Source organism: Odontesthes bonariensis, chromosome 22 (genome assembly GCF_027942865.1).
Source record: "Odontesthes bonariensis isolate fOdoBon6 chromosome 22, fOdoBon6.hap1, whole genome shotgun sequence".
In the NCBI taxonomy this organism is placed as follows: Eukaryota; Metazoa; Chordata; class Actinopteri; order Atheriniformes; family Atherinopsidae; genus Odontesthes; species Odontesthes bonariensis.
The window spans coordinates 28,544,424-28,563,662 of NC_134527.1; the positions used below are offsets into that span (position 1 = coordinate 28,544,424).

The 19,239-nt window shown below is 44.3% G+C and overlaps 1 protein-coding gene across 1 annotated transcript; it reads left to right on the forward strand.

The window, feature by feature from the left end:
• The first annotated feature begins 242 nt into the window (after nucleotides 1-242).
• Nucleotides 243-8,602, forward strand: ppp1r3b (protein phosphatase 1, regulatory subunit 3B). The gene is made up of 2 exons (XM_075455533.1): nucleotides 243-394; nucleotides 6,619-8,602. The coding sequence occupies exons 1-2, from the start codon at nucleotides 372-374 to the stop codon at nucleotides 7,487-7,489; spliced, it is 894 nt and encodes a 297-aa protein (XP_075311648.1). The 5' UTR covers nucleotides 243-371; the 3' UTR covers nucleotides 7,490-8,602.
• Nucleotides 8,603-19,239: the final 10,637 nt, after the last annotated feature.

A 19,239-nucleotide genomic window follows, 5' to 3' on the forward strand; every position in this document is an offset into this window, starting at 1 on the left:
GTGCAGAGGAAGGCTTCATTGTCTGAAAGTGCGGTAACTGAGTAAAAGTACTCCGTTACTTTCACCATCTGATAACCGGGCAGTCCAACACAGTTGGAGCTGATTGGGGCTTCGATCAGAACAAAGACTCCCCTCTGAGGACCATCCTCCACACCGCCGATCACTCCGACAACACGCGCTCTGATTGGCTGCGGGGACGTGTTCACGTGAAGCCGGCGTGGATATGTGACAAGGAGGCAGAAAAATGCGCCGACCCAGTTTCTTAGACAGGACAGAGGGGCACGCGAGCAGCAGGCTGCTTCAGGTGTGTCGGCGGTAACGACCTGCGGTGAGGACGTCATCACACCGAACCGGACCGGGCGACCCGGCAAATGTTCCTCAGGACCTGCTCCAGGTACCGGCCGCAGGGGGCTGCGCTTTGTGCGCAAACACTGCGAACTATTGTGTCCTCTCAGAGCTGATTGGGGGGCGGGGGCTCCACTTTGTTCTGAAGTCCTCAGAGTCTGAAACAGACGCCACAATTTTGCTGAAAGTTCTATGTGGAGTAAAATAGCTGTCAAAAATGTTCGTGTGCATAAACTAGAAATGCATGCTTATGTTTTGATGTTCGTGTGCATAAACTAGAAATGCATGCATAAATGAGTCCAAAGGTTTTGACATCAAGAATTACGAGTTACGAATTACGAGTTACGCATGCAAGTTTTTATTTTTATTTTTTTTTTTAAAACTTTATTAGTAATTCAACAAAATAACAGTTTACAAATGTGAGCATAACGCCAAAAAGATAGCCAGGGGGAGCATAGGAATAATAATAAAAAGAAGAAGATGACCTTCATGATGCACTTACAACAAGAAAGCTAATGAACACAAAGACATGTGTGCCAAGGAATCTCTTGTAACAAAAAAAATAAAAATAAAATAAAAAAAATTAGGAATTATGACAACAGTTCGTCCAAAATCCCAAGTTGGGAACAGGCCCATATAGTTGTTTTTAATAAAAAAGCAAAAACAACTATATGGGCCTGTTCCCAACTTGGGATTTTGGACGAACTGTTGTCATAATTCCTAATTTTTTTTATTTTTTATTTTATTTTTATTTTTTTTGTTACAAGAGATTCCTTGGCACACATGTCTTTGTGTTCATTAGCTTTCTTGTTTTGTAAGTGCATCATGAAGGTCATCTTCTTCTTTTTATTATTATTCCTATGCTCCCCCTGGCTATCTTCTTTTTGGCGTTATGCTCACATTTGTAAACTGTTATTTTGTTGAATTACTAAAAAAAAAACAACTTGCATGCATTTCTAGTTTATGCACACATTTCTAGTTTATGCACACGAACATCAAAACATATGCATGCATTTCTAAATATGCACACGAACATTTTGAAAGCTACTTTACTCCATAGTTCTAGATGAAGAATGATTGGAACTAGTATCAGAACCAGCGGTTCGGTTCGCTTTGACCCGACAGTGTGCCACCTTTTGTTCAGGTGTGAAAAGCTGTTCTTCCAGCCCCGGTTAGACCTCTGTGGCGGTTTTACTGAAGCATTCAGAGGTGCTCCGAGCAGTTTAAACTCGGACTAAATTAGGTCTCCGCGGTTTTACACGCACGCGCACCGTGGCAGTGAAATCCGAGTTTGATTTCAGCGGGTTTGAGTCGCAGCCGCAAATTAAGCGTTAAAAAGCTGTTTTTAAGGGAGCGGAAATGAGGAAAGATAAAAGAAAACCCGCAAAGGTGAGAGGCAGACATGGCGGCGCGCTGGCTCCGGAACTGTGTCAGTAGGGCGCCGCGGTGTGTGTGACTCGGATTATTCTCAGGGGTCTGAAATGAAGCAGAACCCATGTGGGGGAAAAGAAAAAAAAGTGGTTCTGGTCCTCTTCATATCCAGTTTGATAAGCTTCCACGCAGCGGGCCCTCGGTTTGGACCCTGTGTTGTTAAAGGGGCCAGGGAGCCTGTTCTGTACCTTCACTCAGAGGGCTGACCGTGTTAATTCTTCCTCAGCTTTAGCTCCGTCAGTCCTGCAGCTAAAAGATTAAGAGTTTAACCTCAGTGCCCCCCGCCCCCAACATGAATCCCACTCCCTGGATTTCCCACTCTGATAAACAGCCTGTCTGCGTTAACTGAGAAAGTAACACAGGGAGTTGTTTTTCTGATCCTGTGATGTGACCAGCATGTGGTCAGATTGATCAGGAGGTACAGCAGTTCAGTCCCTCTGAGGGGGGGGGGGTCTGTGTAGCTTCTTATCAGATAGAAATCACATTTGGAATGTTGTAAAATAACTGCAGTCTGTCTGAGCTGTAACACGATGCTGCTGTATTCACGTTCTGATCAGATGGTTCCGATCAGCTTAAAAAAAGGTGTGTGAGTGGATCCAGATCAGAAGGATAGCCTTCTCATCAGTTTTCATCATTTTGATGTTAACATTAAATGTTCCTGAGCCCGCCCCAACTGTCCGTTATCCAGCCTCAGTCAGGGTCATGAACAGGGTCACGTGTTGGTTCTCCACCTGGCCGCCTGTCATGTGGGGGGAGGGTCTCTGAGGTCACATGGGGTGTTTATCCACCAAAAAGGGAATGGTGGTCACCTCGTCTTCATGCCGGTGTCCTTGACCCGCTGAGTTCTGACCCGAGCAGGGGCCTCTGTGTTGGTTCAGGTGTTTGTGGTGGTTCTGGTCCTGACTCAGCTGTGTGGTCGCATTAGTTACACTTTATTTCCTTTGAACAGGGACGTTGTGCTGAAAGGGTTCTGGTCCTAGTAAAAGTTGCCTGGTCCTTGAAGTGAGTTGAATCCAACCTCAGATGAAGAACACGTGACGTCTGTTTCTGGAGATGAAACTGAGTTCTGTTGGGCTTCAGGTGCGTGTGGATGGAGGTTTCTGGGAGTTCTCAGTCCCATGGCGTCGGCTGCTCATGTGGTTAGCTCCGCCCTCCTCTGTGACCACGGTTCAGTCCAAACGCAGCTGCTTGGTTCCTGTACCTCCACATGTTGATTCCACTCGGGTTTTGGGTTCGTCTGCAGGCTGAGCTGGTTCTGGTTCTGACCCGTGTTTTGAGGTCTGAGGCATCCTGCTGTTGCTGCTGTTTGACTCGATGATGGTGGAGACAGACCAACATGTTGACTGACCCGGGAGGGTCCTGTAAGGGTTAAAACGTGGACCACCGGCAGTGGCAGGGTGTTTTTACAGCTGCACTCGGGTCTTAAACAGTTTGAGTGAAGTTGAAGCAGCACCAGAAGAAGAACAAGAGCTCCGAGTTCCTCATGTTCTGAAGTTTTTAATATCGTTGACCCGTCTCCAGACTGGGATCCAGTCCGCTAACGTGGTTCATTCACTGTAACATCTGAGGAACACTGTCAGATGGTGTGTTTTCACACTGAGCTTTAAAGCAGCCTAAAGCTGGGCATACACTGTGCGATTTTTGGCCCAATCGTGCGTCTCGCGTCGTGTAGTATACATGGGGTAACGACAAACGATTAAGCCCTCCCGACCACCTCCCGATCGATCGGATGAAAATCAAACTTGTTTGAAATCCTGGTCGCCCCTCGTGAGGCTCTCGCACAGTTGAAGCAGTTGCACCAGCCGATTTACCTCATCCTGTTACACTGCTAGAGCTGTCCCAAACGATTATTTTTTAAACGATTAATATAGATTATTTTTTCGATTAGTCGACTAATTTTACGATTAATCTAACGATTGAGGCTCAACTTAAAAAATGATTTGTCATTTAAATTGTCAACTTGTAATGTGTGTTTACTACTTCAAACTGGTTGCTACTAGATCGTGGAATTTTGACAGTCAACAGGTAGACTAGAACTACATAATGGCAGAGTATAAAATCCACCGTCCGGTTTTAGCAAATAGATAACACAGGAGAAACATGTCGGGACTGGTAGCGCTAACAGCTTTAAACTAGGCAAACACGGGACCTGTTCTAGTCGTAATTAAAAGACGTAAATTTTACGCCGGGAATATAACTAGACAACAACTCAACAGTCTAACGTAGCGTTTATTCAGAGAGGATCTTTGGTTTAGCCAACTGCAACTACTGCTACTGGTTGATAAATTAACATCTGACAGAGGTGTTTGGTGGTCGGTAGCTACGCCCCATGTCATGCTATCACGGCTGAAATGTTTCCCCATAGGACACAGACACAACCGGCGGGTGTTTAATAAGTTAAACTTACACGTTTTCTCCTTTGTCTGCAGCGCTCTGCTCTCCTTTCTTCCTTCATGAAATGAAAAAGTATAGCCTGCGCTCCATCCTTCGTCTCCTGACTCTCTCTGTGTGCTCTTCCAGCCTCGATATTAGACGCCTGATGTGATCGTCCATGATTAATATCACCGTCATGCAGACCATGAACACGGTGGCCTCCCCGCTCTCCATATTAGCTTCTTTGCGGTGTTTTTTCTTCTCTCCTTACTTTTACCGGGTTTTGTTTTGTTGTTGAATGTGGCGCTAAACGGCTAACGTAACACGTCACTGACGCAGACGGCTGTGCGCGCCGCATCAGTCCCGATCTGGTCCCGACTCATGAGAGTTCATTTAGTAGGTCGTTTTGGAACGGGGACTTCAACCAAAAAAAATAATAATTTGCGACGCATCGACGCGAATTATTCATGTCGACGAATTTATGACGTCGACTATTTGACCCAGCTCTACACACTACGCATGCAAGAACATAGATACGGAAGAGAAAATTGTCAACAGAAGAAGGAGAAGACAACAGAACAGCATGGCAACGACCGAGTCCGACGTGTCGTGTAGTGTGAGCAACCAGATCGCATCAGACCATCGGATCGTACAGTGTGAGAACAGGAATCGTGAGCTGCGACGTTTTAACCCTTGCGATTCACTCGTACAGTATGAGCAGCTGAATACCGCGATTGAAAAAAATCGCACAGTGTATGCCCAGCTTAACTGTGTTCTCCGCTCTGTGTTTCAGTTCTTTGTGTTTTCTGAGCTTTAAAGCAGCCTAACTGTGTTCTCCGCTCTGTGTTTCAGTTCTCTTTGTGTGTTTTCTGAGCTTTAAAGCAGCCTAACTGTGTTCTCTGCTCTGTGTTTCAGTTCTTTGTGTTTTCTGAGCTTTAAAGCAGCCTAACTGTGTTCTCTGCTCTGTGTTTCAGTTCTTTGTGTTTTCTGAGCTTTAAAGCAGCCTAACTGTGTTCTCTGCTCTGTGTTTCAGTTCTCTTTGTGTGTTTTCTGAGCTTTAAAGCAGCCTAACTGTGTTCTCCGCTCTGTGTTTCAGTTCTTTGTGTTTTCTGAGCTTTAAAGCAGCCTAACTGTGTTCTCTGCTCTGTGTTTCAGTTCTCTTTGTGTTTCTTAGCTTTAAAGCAGCCTATTGGCGCGTTTCCACCAGCTCGCTTCGGCTCGGCGCGCTATTGCGTGTTTCCACTAGCACGCAGTACCTGCAACCGGGTACACTTTTGGTATCACCTCAGCCCTGGTTCCAAGCGAGCCGAAGCGTTACTAAAACGTGACATCAACCGACTGCCTTCCACTGATTGGCCGATGAGTGTCGTCACTGGAAACGTCATAACCGCGCGACGACCGACTAGAATGTAAATAAATACAACTCAAGACAAGACTCAACATTTCATTGCTTCAGTTTGTACTGCTACGAGATGGCTTCGCAGGAAAGAGGAAAAGGTGCCTCTTCGAGCAGGACGCTGCAGCTTTGCTGAGGAAGCTCCACAAAGACGATGTAGTGCAACAAGAACGGATTTGTACGTTGCTCGGCGCCGTGTAAATGACGTCATGGAGGTTTCGCGCAGCCGTGTTACGACGACCCCGCCCACGTCGAGGAGGCACGAAGTGATACTTCGTTGTAATGGAAACACAACCGAGCCGTGCCGAGCTAGTGGAAATGCGCCATAACTGTGTTCTCCGCTCTGTGTTTCAGTTCTTTTTGTGTGTTTTCTGAGCTTTAAAGCAGCCTAACTGTGTTCTCTGCTCTGTGTTTCAGTTCTCTTTGTTTCTTAGCTTTAAAGCAGCCTATTGGCGCGTTTCCACCAGCTCGCTTCGGCTCGGCGCGCTATTGCGTGTTTCCACTAGCACGCAGTACCTGCAACCGGGTACACTTTTGGTATCACCTCAGCCCTGGTTCCAAGCGAGCCGAAGCGTTACTAAAACGTGACATCAACCGACTGCCTTCCACTGATTGGCCGATGAGTGTCGTCACTGGAAACGTCATAACCGCGCGACGACCGACTAGAATGTAAATAAATACAACTCAAGACAAGACTCAACATTTCATTGCTTCAGTTTGTACTGCTACGAGATGGCTTCGCAGGAAAGAGGAAAAGGTGCCTCTTCGAGCAGGACGCTGCAGCTTTGCTGAGGAAGCTCCACAAAGACGATGTAGTGCAACAAGAACGGATTTGTACGTTGCTCGGCGCCGTGTAAATGACGTCATGGAGGTTTCGCGCAGCCGTGTTACGACGACCCCGCCCACGTCGAGGAGGCACGAAGTGATACTTCGTTGTAATGGAAACACAACCGAGCCGTGCCGAGCTAGTGGAAATGCGCCATAACTGTGTTCTCCGCTCTGTGTTTCAGTTCTTTTTGTGTGTTTTCTGAGCTTTAAAGCAGCCTAACTGTGTTCTCCGCTATGTGTTTCAGTTCTCTTTGTGTGTTTTCTGCCGAGCCCGATATGCCCATCGACGTGACCATGCCGCTCTACCTGTCCAACGAGGACTTCTTCTACAGGCCGGCCTCCACAGCCCAGAAGTCGGCCCGGAGCTCCTGCCTGAGGTTCCAGCAGTCCAACTGCTCGGACCAGGCTGAGCCCAAGGACACCAGGAACAGCACCGACAACAGAAAAACCAAGAAGCGGGTGACGTTCGCCGACCACAAAGGCCTGTCTCTGACCAGGGTGAAGGTGTTCTCGGAGTTCACCGACCCCATCGACATCCCTCTGAACATCCAGAAGATGCTGAGCTCCGCCCTCACGCTGTCGGCGGAGGAGAAAAAGCTGCTGCTGGACTTCACCCAGCCGTCCTCAGACTACCTGCTGTTCCGTCAGAGCCTGGAGAAGAACCTGGTGAGCCTGGAGCACTGCATGCTGAAGGAGAAGGCGTTCGCCGGGACCGTTAAGGTGAAAAACGTGTCGTTTGAGAAGGCGGTGAAGCTGCGGGTGACCTTCGACACGTGGAAGAGCCACACAGATGTCGGTTGCGAGTACATGAAGGACACGTACCCCAGCTCCTACAGCGACACCTTCTCCTTCGAGGTGCCTCTGCCCGCCAACCTGCGGCCGCACGAGCACGTGGAGTTCGCCGTCTGCTACGAGGTGGACGGGAGCGAGCACTGGGACAGCAACCAGGGCAAGAACTACTGCATCGTCTGGTCCCACGTGAAGAGAGGCCTCAGCTCGGAGTCCTCGCACTTTGGGATCCACTTCGACCGATACGGCAGCCCCACATGCTCACACGGGCTCTTCCCCGATTGGCCGAGCTACGCCGGGTACGAGAACGTCGGCCCGTACTACTGAACAGCTGATCATAGTTTTTAAATCAAGTTGTCGGGGAAGACGGACACCTGGAGACAGCGGCTCGCTCGTTTTTAGCATCAAGGGTTTCAGGGAGGTGGGGCTCCGGAGCTGAGCCGGTACGGACAGCCACTCTGGGGCCCAGCCATCAAACTCGTCATTCCAGACAAGGTTTTAATCTTTGTTATTCCAGAACCTGATGTGGGACGCATCCAACGCTCAGCAGGACGGAACAAAAGCGAACAGCTGTGAATCTCTCAGGTGGCTCCGCCCCTAACGGGCCGTCGGTGAGCATTGCGTTCCATACTGAGCTCCTCATTTATGTCCCAGCGAGGCGCTGCCTGAACCGGACTGGACTTTAATAAACTGCTCGGAACGGGTCACAAGGTCCTCATCAATAGTTATCTGTAGGAGTCCCCAAAGGGCCCAAACATCCAAGTTCCCTGCTTTTACTTCTGTACCCGGGTTCATAAGCTGTTCATGTCAAAGTGCTTTAATGTTACGGGTTTGACTTTAAGAACTTGTGATCCCAGTGGATCACAGCTCAGGTTCTGTTCTGATGAGCGAGCTCTGTGTAACGTGCTGCTGTCTGTGTTTTAATGATCAGAAAGTTTGACTCTTCACTGTCAGTTTTATTTTATCACTGATTATTTTGGTCTACAAGATTAAAAATAAAGTTATGCAGCAATCAGAACCGTGAGGAGTTCTGGGCTGCGGGGAGTCGGTGGTCAGTTTCACAGGATTTCTGAGCACAGCTGCGGTTCTTCTGTTAGTTTCACGTCTTTGCACGGGTTTGCACATCCACCGTCCTTCTTCCACCCGTCACTGGCAGCTGGGAGAACAGTTCCTGTTAATTTATTGTTTTAAAGGTGACCCGGGACGCTGCCGTCACGTTCCCACGGTGAGCAGAGGTTAAACTTCAGCATCCAGCGAGTCCATCTGCACATGAAACCACGAAAATAAGCTACATTTCATTTGTTGTCGTTCAGTGACTTAGTGTTGGCGCTGAGTTTCTGTTTTTACCGCGTCTGTGTGTGCATGTGAGCAGCCACGAGGATGGAATGGGTCTGAATGAGCCTTTGGAGTGAAAGGTGATTTTTTTTTTTTTTTTTTTTTTTTTTTTTTTTTTTTTTTTTTTTTTTAAAAGCGCCATTCAATAAAGTTCTGCCATGTTTTACTATTGAAGATGAAACTCTGTCTGTGGCATCGATCTGCTGTCATAAAAATGAACTGAAGAACAATAAAAAGTTTATTTTTAACCCGAGTTTGCTTTGTTGGTTGTGTTTTCAGACATTTAACTGAAGCGGAGGGAAACGCATCCATCAGAGGGTTTATTTCTGATTAATTTTAAGAAGACAAAAAACTGCCAGACTGAATATCCTGAAGCAGGGCGGAGAGTCGCTAACCTGACTCACGTCATCTGGCTGCGTTCACCAACTACACGCGGGGGCGTTCCTTTTCCTCACACAACCATCCTTGATTGAAAGGAGGACATGGGGGTTTAGGCAATCCAGCCCCCAATGATGATGTCTGACTTGGTGCCCTTCGGTGTGTTAAACAGTTGAATGAATGGCCCATTGGAAAAGGGATCTCCGTAGCCTGTCTGTCCTGCGTAAGAGGGCACGGAGTCTGTGACTTTGAACACAAATTAAACAGCAATATTAAAAATCAAAAACAAAAACTCCCACAAGTAACCCAACTGTCTGTACAATCAGTGTCACTGTTTGTTATATTTATAGGTCCAACTGGCCCATGACAAGAAGCATTTATTTGGTCGGTTTGTGCACTTGGAACTTCAAGAGGGCAACATGTTGAACGGTAAAAGGTATGGTGGAACATTATCATGCAAACACTCACACACACAAAACTTAACTGGAAAGAAACCAATGTGGAGGGACAAGAAGGACCTACTTGTGCATCACAATGCGCCCAGGAAGGACACGAGATCCCGCACCCAGCATGGAATACCAAAGTGAGAAAGACTGTTAATATTGTAAATATAAATAAATATTTTTTTTCTGGTTCAGTTCCTTCAGCATTATGAACTACATGTACACAGAAACACAGGCTATATTGTTAGTTTAGTCATTGGTAATTTTACATGTTTTCTGATGGGCATTGAATTAATTTGAAGCTGAATAAAACATAATAGTCAAGCTGGAACATCTCCTGGATAATGGTAAGTTCAGTGTGGCTACTCCTTATAGAATAGTTAGGCCCGTTAACAGGAACAGATGGATATGAAAAAGAAATCATTTTTGTCAAATACCACATAAAAACTAGATACAGCTTAATTTGATGGGGGGGGTGCATAATTGAAATGTATGGAGCAACTCCATACAAGCTCCAGATTGATTACAGATAACATAACAGTAACTTACATTTTAGCGAGAGTTCATTGAAGTTTATAGAGCCACTGCTCCTGATTGATTACAGATAACTAATGTAAGCAAGAGTTCACACGGGATTCGAAGGTGCTATTTTAAGAGGCATGTTGAAACATGGTCGCTTGCCTTCGGTCAAGGGATAGCCTAAAGAAAAAAAAACTTAAGAAACGGGCTTGGTTAGAGACGAGAGAGAGTATGAGGGGAAAACTTGAAATTGTCACTGCGGGATTTGAACCTGCACTGATGCAAGAGATTTGCATCAAAATAACAGCGAAGTGCATGTGTAGGAGTTGTATTCCTAAAATTGAAGCTTTGTGAAACGACAATGCAGTGAACTTTGGCAACAATGCCACACAGAGATCTGTGCAGAGTTTTCCACGAAGCAGATCTGTGCTGAACTATCTTGGTCTGGCTGCCTTGATCAGCGATTGGCCGCAACCACGTCAAATGAACGCGCGTATTGTCAGGTCAACACGCGCGTTCAAGACGTGCGTCGTTACCTAGACAACGCGTGTCCATGACGCGGGTCTTTACATTGCGGACGTAAAAAGCGGCGCTTGTTGGTGAAAGACGGCGAAAAAAACGGCGAAATTTCGGGGAAACGGGCGCTTTTAGCGGGTGAATTTCTATCTTAACGTGATACTTAGATGGGCAATATGGCACTTTAGGCTTTCCATAGTCACTACCATAGACATACGTAGACGCCATCTATCGCATAAAAAGGGTTTGAACCTCGCGGCACTTCGAGGGTTTTGAGTTGGTGTTTGGTTTTGGTGAGAGGTAGAGTGTGCGTTGGTTGTATCAGAGTTAGTGGTTAAGTTCAGTTATTATATCATCTACTATTATTATTATTATTATTATTATTATTATTATTATTATACTGCATTAGAACATATCGTAATTAGGTTAGAATAGTTATATTGAGAATGAGGAGTCACGTGACTCCGGTCGGCCGGTCGGCCATGTTGGCAGAAGAATCTATTGGTTGCCAGGGGCAACGCCATTAACTTAACGGATATCCTCCCGCATTTGTCATTTCGGCAGGGCTGAGACGAATACAAAAGAAAGATAGAAAGCAAAGCAATGCAGAGAGATAAGGCGAAAGAAAAGGGACCTTACAGGGACAAGCTTATTACAAGCGCAAAGCAGCGGTATTTGGAGAAACTGACCAGCATCCAAAATATTGATCCTTACGAGCTCCCTGCAGCAGAATGGCACAGAGACCTGGACCAGTTACCTCCGTGCACATATATGGACATAGTCAATTATCTTGTCTTTGGTGTAAGTTACTACACTATGCAGGAGTTTAAAAGTCACAAATCTTTGGAATTGTACGAGACTTTCTGCTGTGGCTGGGTGCAGGACTTGGCCATCTACAAGCCTCCAGGTGGCTCTGGTGATGATAACAGCGCTGTACTGGCAAAGGTAAGGTTCTTGTCATGCATTTTAGTGTGTTGTAATTACATTGCATTTAGACACTTCTTGACCAAAATGACAACGTAATTAACTGCGACTTGTTTTGTAAACACTAGATTAACGAGACGTTCAATGTACACAAACGTTTCCAATGTTTTGATGTATGCTAAAGCTTATGTTTAGGTATTTAGTTGTCATTTGATTTTAGCCCAACGACACATACTGTAGCAGGTTATTGTGTTGGGTGTTGGGGGCTGCAAAGTGAACAAACCAGTTCTGGGTTGGCTAGAGTACTTATGTGTGATTGCAAGGCGTACATTCCTGGTTAGATTTAAGCCATTAACATTTTGAATGCAAGGTGTACATGTCCTGGTTAGATTACAGCCATTATCAATGTGTCTAAAGTGTAGACTGTAACTTGAAATAAATGCTTTTTACTGTTTAGTTTATTTAACTTTATTTATTTTACAGGTCCTGCATTCACGGAGACTCTGTGAGCCTCCACTTACCAGTCCAGTGGTATCACTTCAGTTGTGTGGGGCTTGTGGACAGACCCTCCGCTGACACGCCATGGTTTTGCTCTTCTTGTGCTGAATAGTGTTTCTTTGTTCTTTTGCACTAGTAACAGTATTATTTTATTATTGCTTGTTGTCAATGTTTACATGCTGGAATTTTTTATACTTTTTATTCTGAATGCACACATGTTCTTTTGCACTGTTAACTTTTCCTAGAGGTATATTGCATTCTGCACCTTGCGCCCTTATTCTTTTTTCCTGTTCTGTTAATAAACATTGTTAAGCCATATCAAGTTGTTTCAAGCATTTATTTCAAACAAATTAAAAGGTAATGAACAAGGCACTCAAACATTTATTTCAAACAAATTAAAAAGTAATGAAGAATGAACTCAAACAACACTTTTGCACGTTCACAGCAAACAGTGACAATCTTATCTAAAGGCATTAGGTTTTCACCCTCACATTTGGGCAGCATGTGCACAGGTACAGTTGAATGTAAAAAGCTGAATTTGTCCAGTCAGCGTGGTTCTCCAACATCTCATATGATGGCTTACCTACAACAGAATAAATAGTTTATGAAAAAAACCTATGCAATCAATGGCAAACCCATCACAGAACACATGCAAAATAAAGATACAGACTGAGAGGGTAACGCTGCTCATGGTATGACAAAAGGGCTGAAGGGGTACACATTAACACATTAGCCACATTAGGGGGTAGTTAACATTAATTTTCGAAGAGGCAACAGTTAGCAAATTGAGCATTTTCGAAGAGGCAACAGTTCGCTAGTTAGCTCGCTAGGTAGCAACGTCAGGTGCACTTCAGGGTTTGCAACAACATAAGGTAACTTCGTAGCTTTAAGAGACAACAACATAAAGAGATTTTTAGATAACGTACCCGAGTGAAAATGCAGAGAACACACTGTCATCGACGGAGGGGTGCAATCGAAAGTAAGGTCCAGCCAGCCAGGCAACCCGGCGTCTCCTCGTCAGGTCAGACGCCTGCTCTCCCTGATGCTGCATCCATTTAGGAAACCGAAAAAAAATGTATTTCGTTGTTCCTATGTTTCCCAAACGTATTATGTGAGGTACTGGAACAGTTCTTCACACAGCAGTGATTTCCAGGCATGTTCTTGCAATTCCGCACTGTTTAAACTTACTGATTTAAAAACACACGCGTACAATGTAAACGAACGGAGAGAATGGCGTTTTCTCGCTAGCATTCTGCCAACATGGCAGATAGGGGCGGGGCTCTGTACTATGACGACAACTCCTCATTCTCAAATTATATGACGCGTGTGACGCTGTGCGGTAAGACGTATTGCATCACTTCCTGTTACCTTGCTTGTGTAAGGTGGAATTTCTTGCTCCGCTTGGACTACTGATAATCACTTTATTTCTATCTATAACTTACACAATTTTGCATAGTTAAACTCTATAGCTTACCGTTCTGTTCTAACACACTCCTACAGATCTTTAATCTTTATTCTCACTTTTTAGCGGTGTGTCTGGTTCTCTAGCGTAGCATGGCTACCAGTCCTCTCCCTCCATCTCCTACTTTCACCTGCCCCGTGTGTCAGATGTTTAGTTACTCCTCTGCCTCCTTTAGTGATAATGATACATGTAACATATGTAGTCTTTTTGTAGTTTTGAAGGCGAGGTTATCTGAATTGGAAGCTCGGCTCTGCACTGTTGAAAATCAACCGATAGCGAGCCAGGTCCCTTTAGCCAGTGTGGAGCCACCTAGCGTAGCTAGCTCAATTAGCTTCCCCCTGCAGAACCTGAGCAGCCAGGATTACAACGTGGCTGGGTGACTGTCAGGAAGAGGCATAGCTCTAAAGTCAAGCTTGTTGTTCACCATCGACCTGTCCACGCTTCAAACAGATTTTCCCCACTCAGCGACACACCCGCTAAGGACAAAACCCTGGTAATTGGCAGCTCTATAGTCAGAAACGTGGCATTAGAGACACCAGCGGCCATAGTCAAATGCATTCCAGGGGCCAAAGCGGGCGACGTAGAATCCTATTTAAAACTGCTGGCTAAGGATACGGTAAAATAGTTATTCACGTCGGCGTTAATGACACCCGGTTACGCCAATCGGAGGTCACTAAAATTAATGTTGCATCGGTGTGTAATTTTGCCAAAACATTGTCGGATTCCGTAGTTTTCTCTGGACCCCTGCCAAATCTGACCAGTGATGACATGTTTAGCCGCATGTCGTCCTACAATCGCTGGCTGTCCAGATGGTGTCCAGCAAACAACGTGGACTACATAGATAATTGGCAATCTTTCTGGAGAAAACCTGGTCTGATGAGGAGAGACGGCATCCATCCCACTTTGGAAGGAGCTGCTCTCATTTCTAGAAATATGGATGAATTTATTTGCCACCCTAAAACATGACAACCCAGGGCTCAGACCAGGATGCAGAGTTGTAGTCTGACACACTTCTCTGCAGCTTCCCACCTGCTGCTACCCCCCCAATCGATTAACACAAAAGGAGCAAATCCTCTTGTGCAAAAAGAAATTAAAACAAAAACTTTAACTGAACAAAAACATCAAACTATTAAATGTGGTTTGCTGAATATCAGATCTCTCCTTTCGAAGTCTCTGTTAGTGAATGAGTTGATTTGTGATCATCATATTGATATATTTTGTCTTACAGAAACCTGGCTGCAGCAGGAGGATCATGTTAGCATTAATGAATCAACTCCCTCTGACTGTTTAAATGTTCACGTTCCTCGAACCACAGGCAGAGGAGGAGGAGTGGCAGCTATTTTCAGATCAGGGTTACTAATCAATCCCAGACCCAAGATTAGTTTGAGCTCTTTTGAATCTCTGATTCTCAGTTTTTCCCACGCAAAGTGGAAATCCCAGAAACCTCTTGTGTTTGTTGTTGTGTATCGTCCACCTGGCCCTTATTCTGAGTTTCTGTCTGAATTCTCAGAGTTTTTATCCCAGATAGTGCTGAGTACAGATAAAGTCATTGTAGTGGGTGACTTTAATATTCATGTAGATGTTGAAAATGACAGCCTGAATATGAACTTTAATTCTATATTGGACTCTATTGGATTTTCTCAGTGTTCACAGACCGACTCACTGCCTTAATCACACCCTTGATCTTGTTCTGACTTATGGCATTGAGAGTGAACAGTTAACAGTGTTCCCTCATAACCCTGTCTTATCTGACCATTTTCTGATAACCTTTGAGTTAACATTACTTGACTATACAGTTTCTGAGAAGAAATTTACGTATAGAAGGTGTCTATCAGAGGATGCTGTAACCAGATTTAAAGAATTAATTCCATCATCCTTTTCTTCACTGCCATGTGCAGATATGACAGAGGACGACTACCTAAACTTTACTCCAGCAGCACTTGACTCTCTTGTTGACAGCACTATAGTTTCAATGCGTACAGCACTGGACAATGTTGCCCCTCTGAAAAGGAAGGTAATCAGTCAGAAGAGATTGGCTCCTTGGTATAATTCACAGCTGAGTGCTTTAAAGCAGACTGCAAGAAAGCTGGAGAGACAGTGGCGTTCCTCTAATTTAGAAGAGTCTCAGTTAGTCTGGAAAGATAGTTTAACAATGTATAAGAAAGCCCTTCGTAAAGCTAGAACTGCTTATTATTCATCATTGATAGAAGAGAATAAGAATAATCCCAGGTTTCTTTTCAGCACTGTAGCCAGTCTGACTAAGAGTCCGAGCTCTGCTGAGCCAGTTATTCCTTTAACTCTCAGCAGTGATGATTTCCTGAGCTTTTTTATTAATAAAATTGTTTCTATCAGAGAGAAGATTGATGGAGTCCTTCCCACTATTATCAGTGATGTATCATCAAGTACAGCAGCTTTAGAAGTATCTTTAGAACCTGATTTGTATTTAGACGGCTTCTGTCCAGTTGATCTCTCTGAACTAACAACAGCAATAGTCTCTTCTAAACCATCAACTTGTGTTTTAGACCCAATCCCAACCAGACTGTTCAAGGAGGTTTTCCCATTAATTGACACTTCCATATTGGATTTGATCAATCTGTCTTTGTTGACAGGATATGTACCTCAGACTTTTAAGGTTGCTGTAATTAAACCTTTACTTAAAAAAACTACTCTTGATTCAGAAGTGTTGGCTCATTATAGACCTATATCCAATCTCCCTTTTATGTCTAAAGTTCTTGAAAAAATAGTTGCAGCTCAGCTTTGTGATCACTTACACAGAAATAATATGTTTGAAGAGTTTCAGTCAGGATTCAGAGTGCATCATAGCACAGAAACTGCACTGCTGAAAGTTACCAATGATCTCCTCTTAGCCTCTGATAGCGGACTTGTGTCTGTGCTTGTCCTCTTGGATCTCAGTGCTGCATTTGATACGGTCGATCACAGTATCTTATTACACAGACTTGAACATGTTATTGGGATTAAAGGAACTGCATTAGGCTGGTTTAAGTCATATTTATCTGATAGATTTCAGTTTGTTCTTGTAAATGAAGAATCTTCCTCACACACCAGAGTAAGTCATGGAGTTCCCCAGGGTTCTGTGCTTGGACCGATTCTTTTTACTTTATACATGCTTCCATTAGGTAACATTATTAGGCAGCATGGCATAAATTTCCATTGCTATGCTGATGATACTCAGCTGTACTTATCTATAAAACCAGATGAACCCAATAGGTTGGTCAGACTACAAGCATGTCTTAAAGACATAAAGACCTGGATGACTCAGAACTGTCTGCTGCTAAATTCAGACAAAACTGAAGTCGTTATCTTTGGACCTGAGCGTTTCAGGGAGAAATTGTCTAGCTATATAGTTACTCTAGATGGTATTTCCTTGGCTTCTAGTTCTACAGTGAGGAACCTTGGAGTTATTTTTGACCAGAACTTATCATTTGACTCGCATATAAAACAGGTTTCTAGGACTGCCTTCTTTCACCTTCGTAATATTGTTAAAATCAGGAACATCTTGTCTCAGAGTGATGCAGAAAAACTAATTCATGCATTTGTTACTTCAAGATTGGACTACTGTAATTCTTTATTATTGGGCTGTCCCACATATTCTCTGAAAAGCCTTCAGTTGATCCAAAATGCTGCAGCCAGAGTTTTGATGAGAACTAACAGGAGAGATCATATTTCTCCAGTTTTAGCTTCTCTTCATTGGCTCCCTGTTAAATTCAGAATAGAATTTAAGATTCTTCTCCTTACATATAAAGCTCTTAATGACCGAGCTCCATCATATCTTAAAGATCTCATTGTAAGATATTTTTAGCCTGATTAACATAGACTTTCAAATCTCTTCGAGATTCTGGTCTGACCAAGACCATAACGAATACGATTCGAAATGGCCTGGTCAACCCGCCTCCCTCGAGTTGCTACTGGTTGTGGCCAGAAAAGGCTGTGCCTAAGCTTAAGCCAATCACACCACTCTTTCCTCTGACGTATGATTTAGCTACCAGCGGGGCTAACTGGTAGATTAAACTCTTACCAAAGCCAGTAGGGAGCAAGGCGAAAACGTCTTTCCTGTGAAGAAATGATTCAAGGGCTGTTCTTTGCTCGATTTTTAACGAGAATCTCCCGTCGAACACTTTCATTACAGCATCTACAGCAGTGTCAAAAGCTTGACGCTGCTCCATGTTGATATTGAATGAAGCGCTTCCGTGTACAATCCATGGGTTGAGTGGCAGTTCAACCACGTCACTACCTTGAACACGCCTCTACCCTGGGCCGTTGGCGCTGCTCAAAGTTCATTGCTTCCCGACAAAGTGGGTGGAGTTCCCATTTTTTCGGGAACTCGAATCCACCTGAATGAGCAGTTTGCCTGAGTAAGTGTAGCAGAGCCGAAGGTGTTGCGTCACTGCGAGGGCGGAGCCTGGGTAAGATATTTTCCTAACAGAGCACTTTGCTCTCAGACTGCAGGTTTACTTGAGGTTCCCAGAGTTTCTAAAAGTAGAATGGGAGGCAGAGCCTTCAGTTATTAGGCCCCTCTCTTGTGGAATAAGCTGCCAGTAAATGTCCGGGAAGCAGACACCCTCCCCCCCTTTCTGTCTTCTCAAACCCCAGCTGGTCGAGGCGGATGGCCACCCTTCCTGAGTCTGGTTCTGCCAGAGGTTTCTTCCTGTTAAAAGGTAGTCGTTTCTCTCCACAGTCGCCTCAGGCACGCTCAGGACGGGAGATTGGACCGAAAAAAGAAAAAAAAAAAGTTTCAGTGCAATCTGTTGGTTTCCTTAGCTAGGAAATTATTTTTGAATTGACTCTATATGAACGAATTGGATTATTTTATGAATAATTATGATTACAATTAATTGAATTCCAATTGGCTTGAATTGGACTTTATTATCTAAGTGCCTTGAGATGACATTTGTTGTATTTGGCGCTATATAAATAAAAATTTATTGAATTGAATATAGGATAGGACATAGTAGGATATATATATATACAATAAACAGTAATATTATGTAATCTCAATTATTAATAGTTTTCCCCCCCTTTTACTATAGGTGACCTTTGGCATCTGCTGGATAGCACTGTTGGACAGAGCAGGCAAAGCTCAAACGCGAAAGCAGATGCAACAATTGAAGTAGACCGCTATTTAGCTGAGATTAATTTGGAGAGACATGAGGATCCACTCATATATTGGAGCAAACAAAAGCACCAGTTTCCACATTTGTATCAGCTGGCACTGATATTTTTATGCACTCCGGCATCCTCAGTGCCATGTGAAAGGGTATTTTTGAAAGCTGGTGAGATTGTGTCAAAAAGCAACCGTTTGAACCCGAATACTGTTAAAAAGCTTCTTTTTTTAAAATAAAAACCAATAACTTATATTTGTCTTGTTGCCCATACTGCTCTGTTGCAGTTTATTCCTGACTCCCGGTCCCATAAGCATTTTCATACTCCCAGTTCCATAAGCACTGTAGTCAGTGTTCATCATTGATATATTTCATTTGAGTGATCAAAACCATAGCGCTCAATAATACTTCCATATATGCAGTTTTCACACATTTATTTTCATTGAGACACAGTGACAACAATTGTTTATTTTATATTGCAGGATGCTCTAACTCTGGGTTAATTTAGTCTGTCATATATTCCTTTTGCACAGCAGAGAGACCGTTTCAATGAGGCTTCGGGTAATGAACCTTTTTGGCGAACCTTAGGTGCTTTCTTGGATTGTAAGCGGTTACTCCATGCGGCCGAGATCCCGTTTGGCATCGGATATCCCGCTGACTTGTCCTTCACCACCTCCGGTGGGTCCAAACACCGATTTGAAGATCCGAAGAAGGCGATACAGTTAATCAAAACGCTCTGACTCGGCACTGCTGCATTACATACAGGTCAGGTGCATACATGCTGAATTTACATCCGTGTTCTCTGAGAAATTCGCACTGGTTTGAAACTATATTATTTCCCTGGCTCTAAGTTTGTGACTGTTATTTCAATTGTGCTGGCCG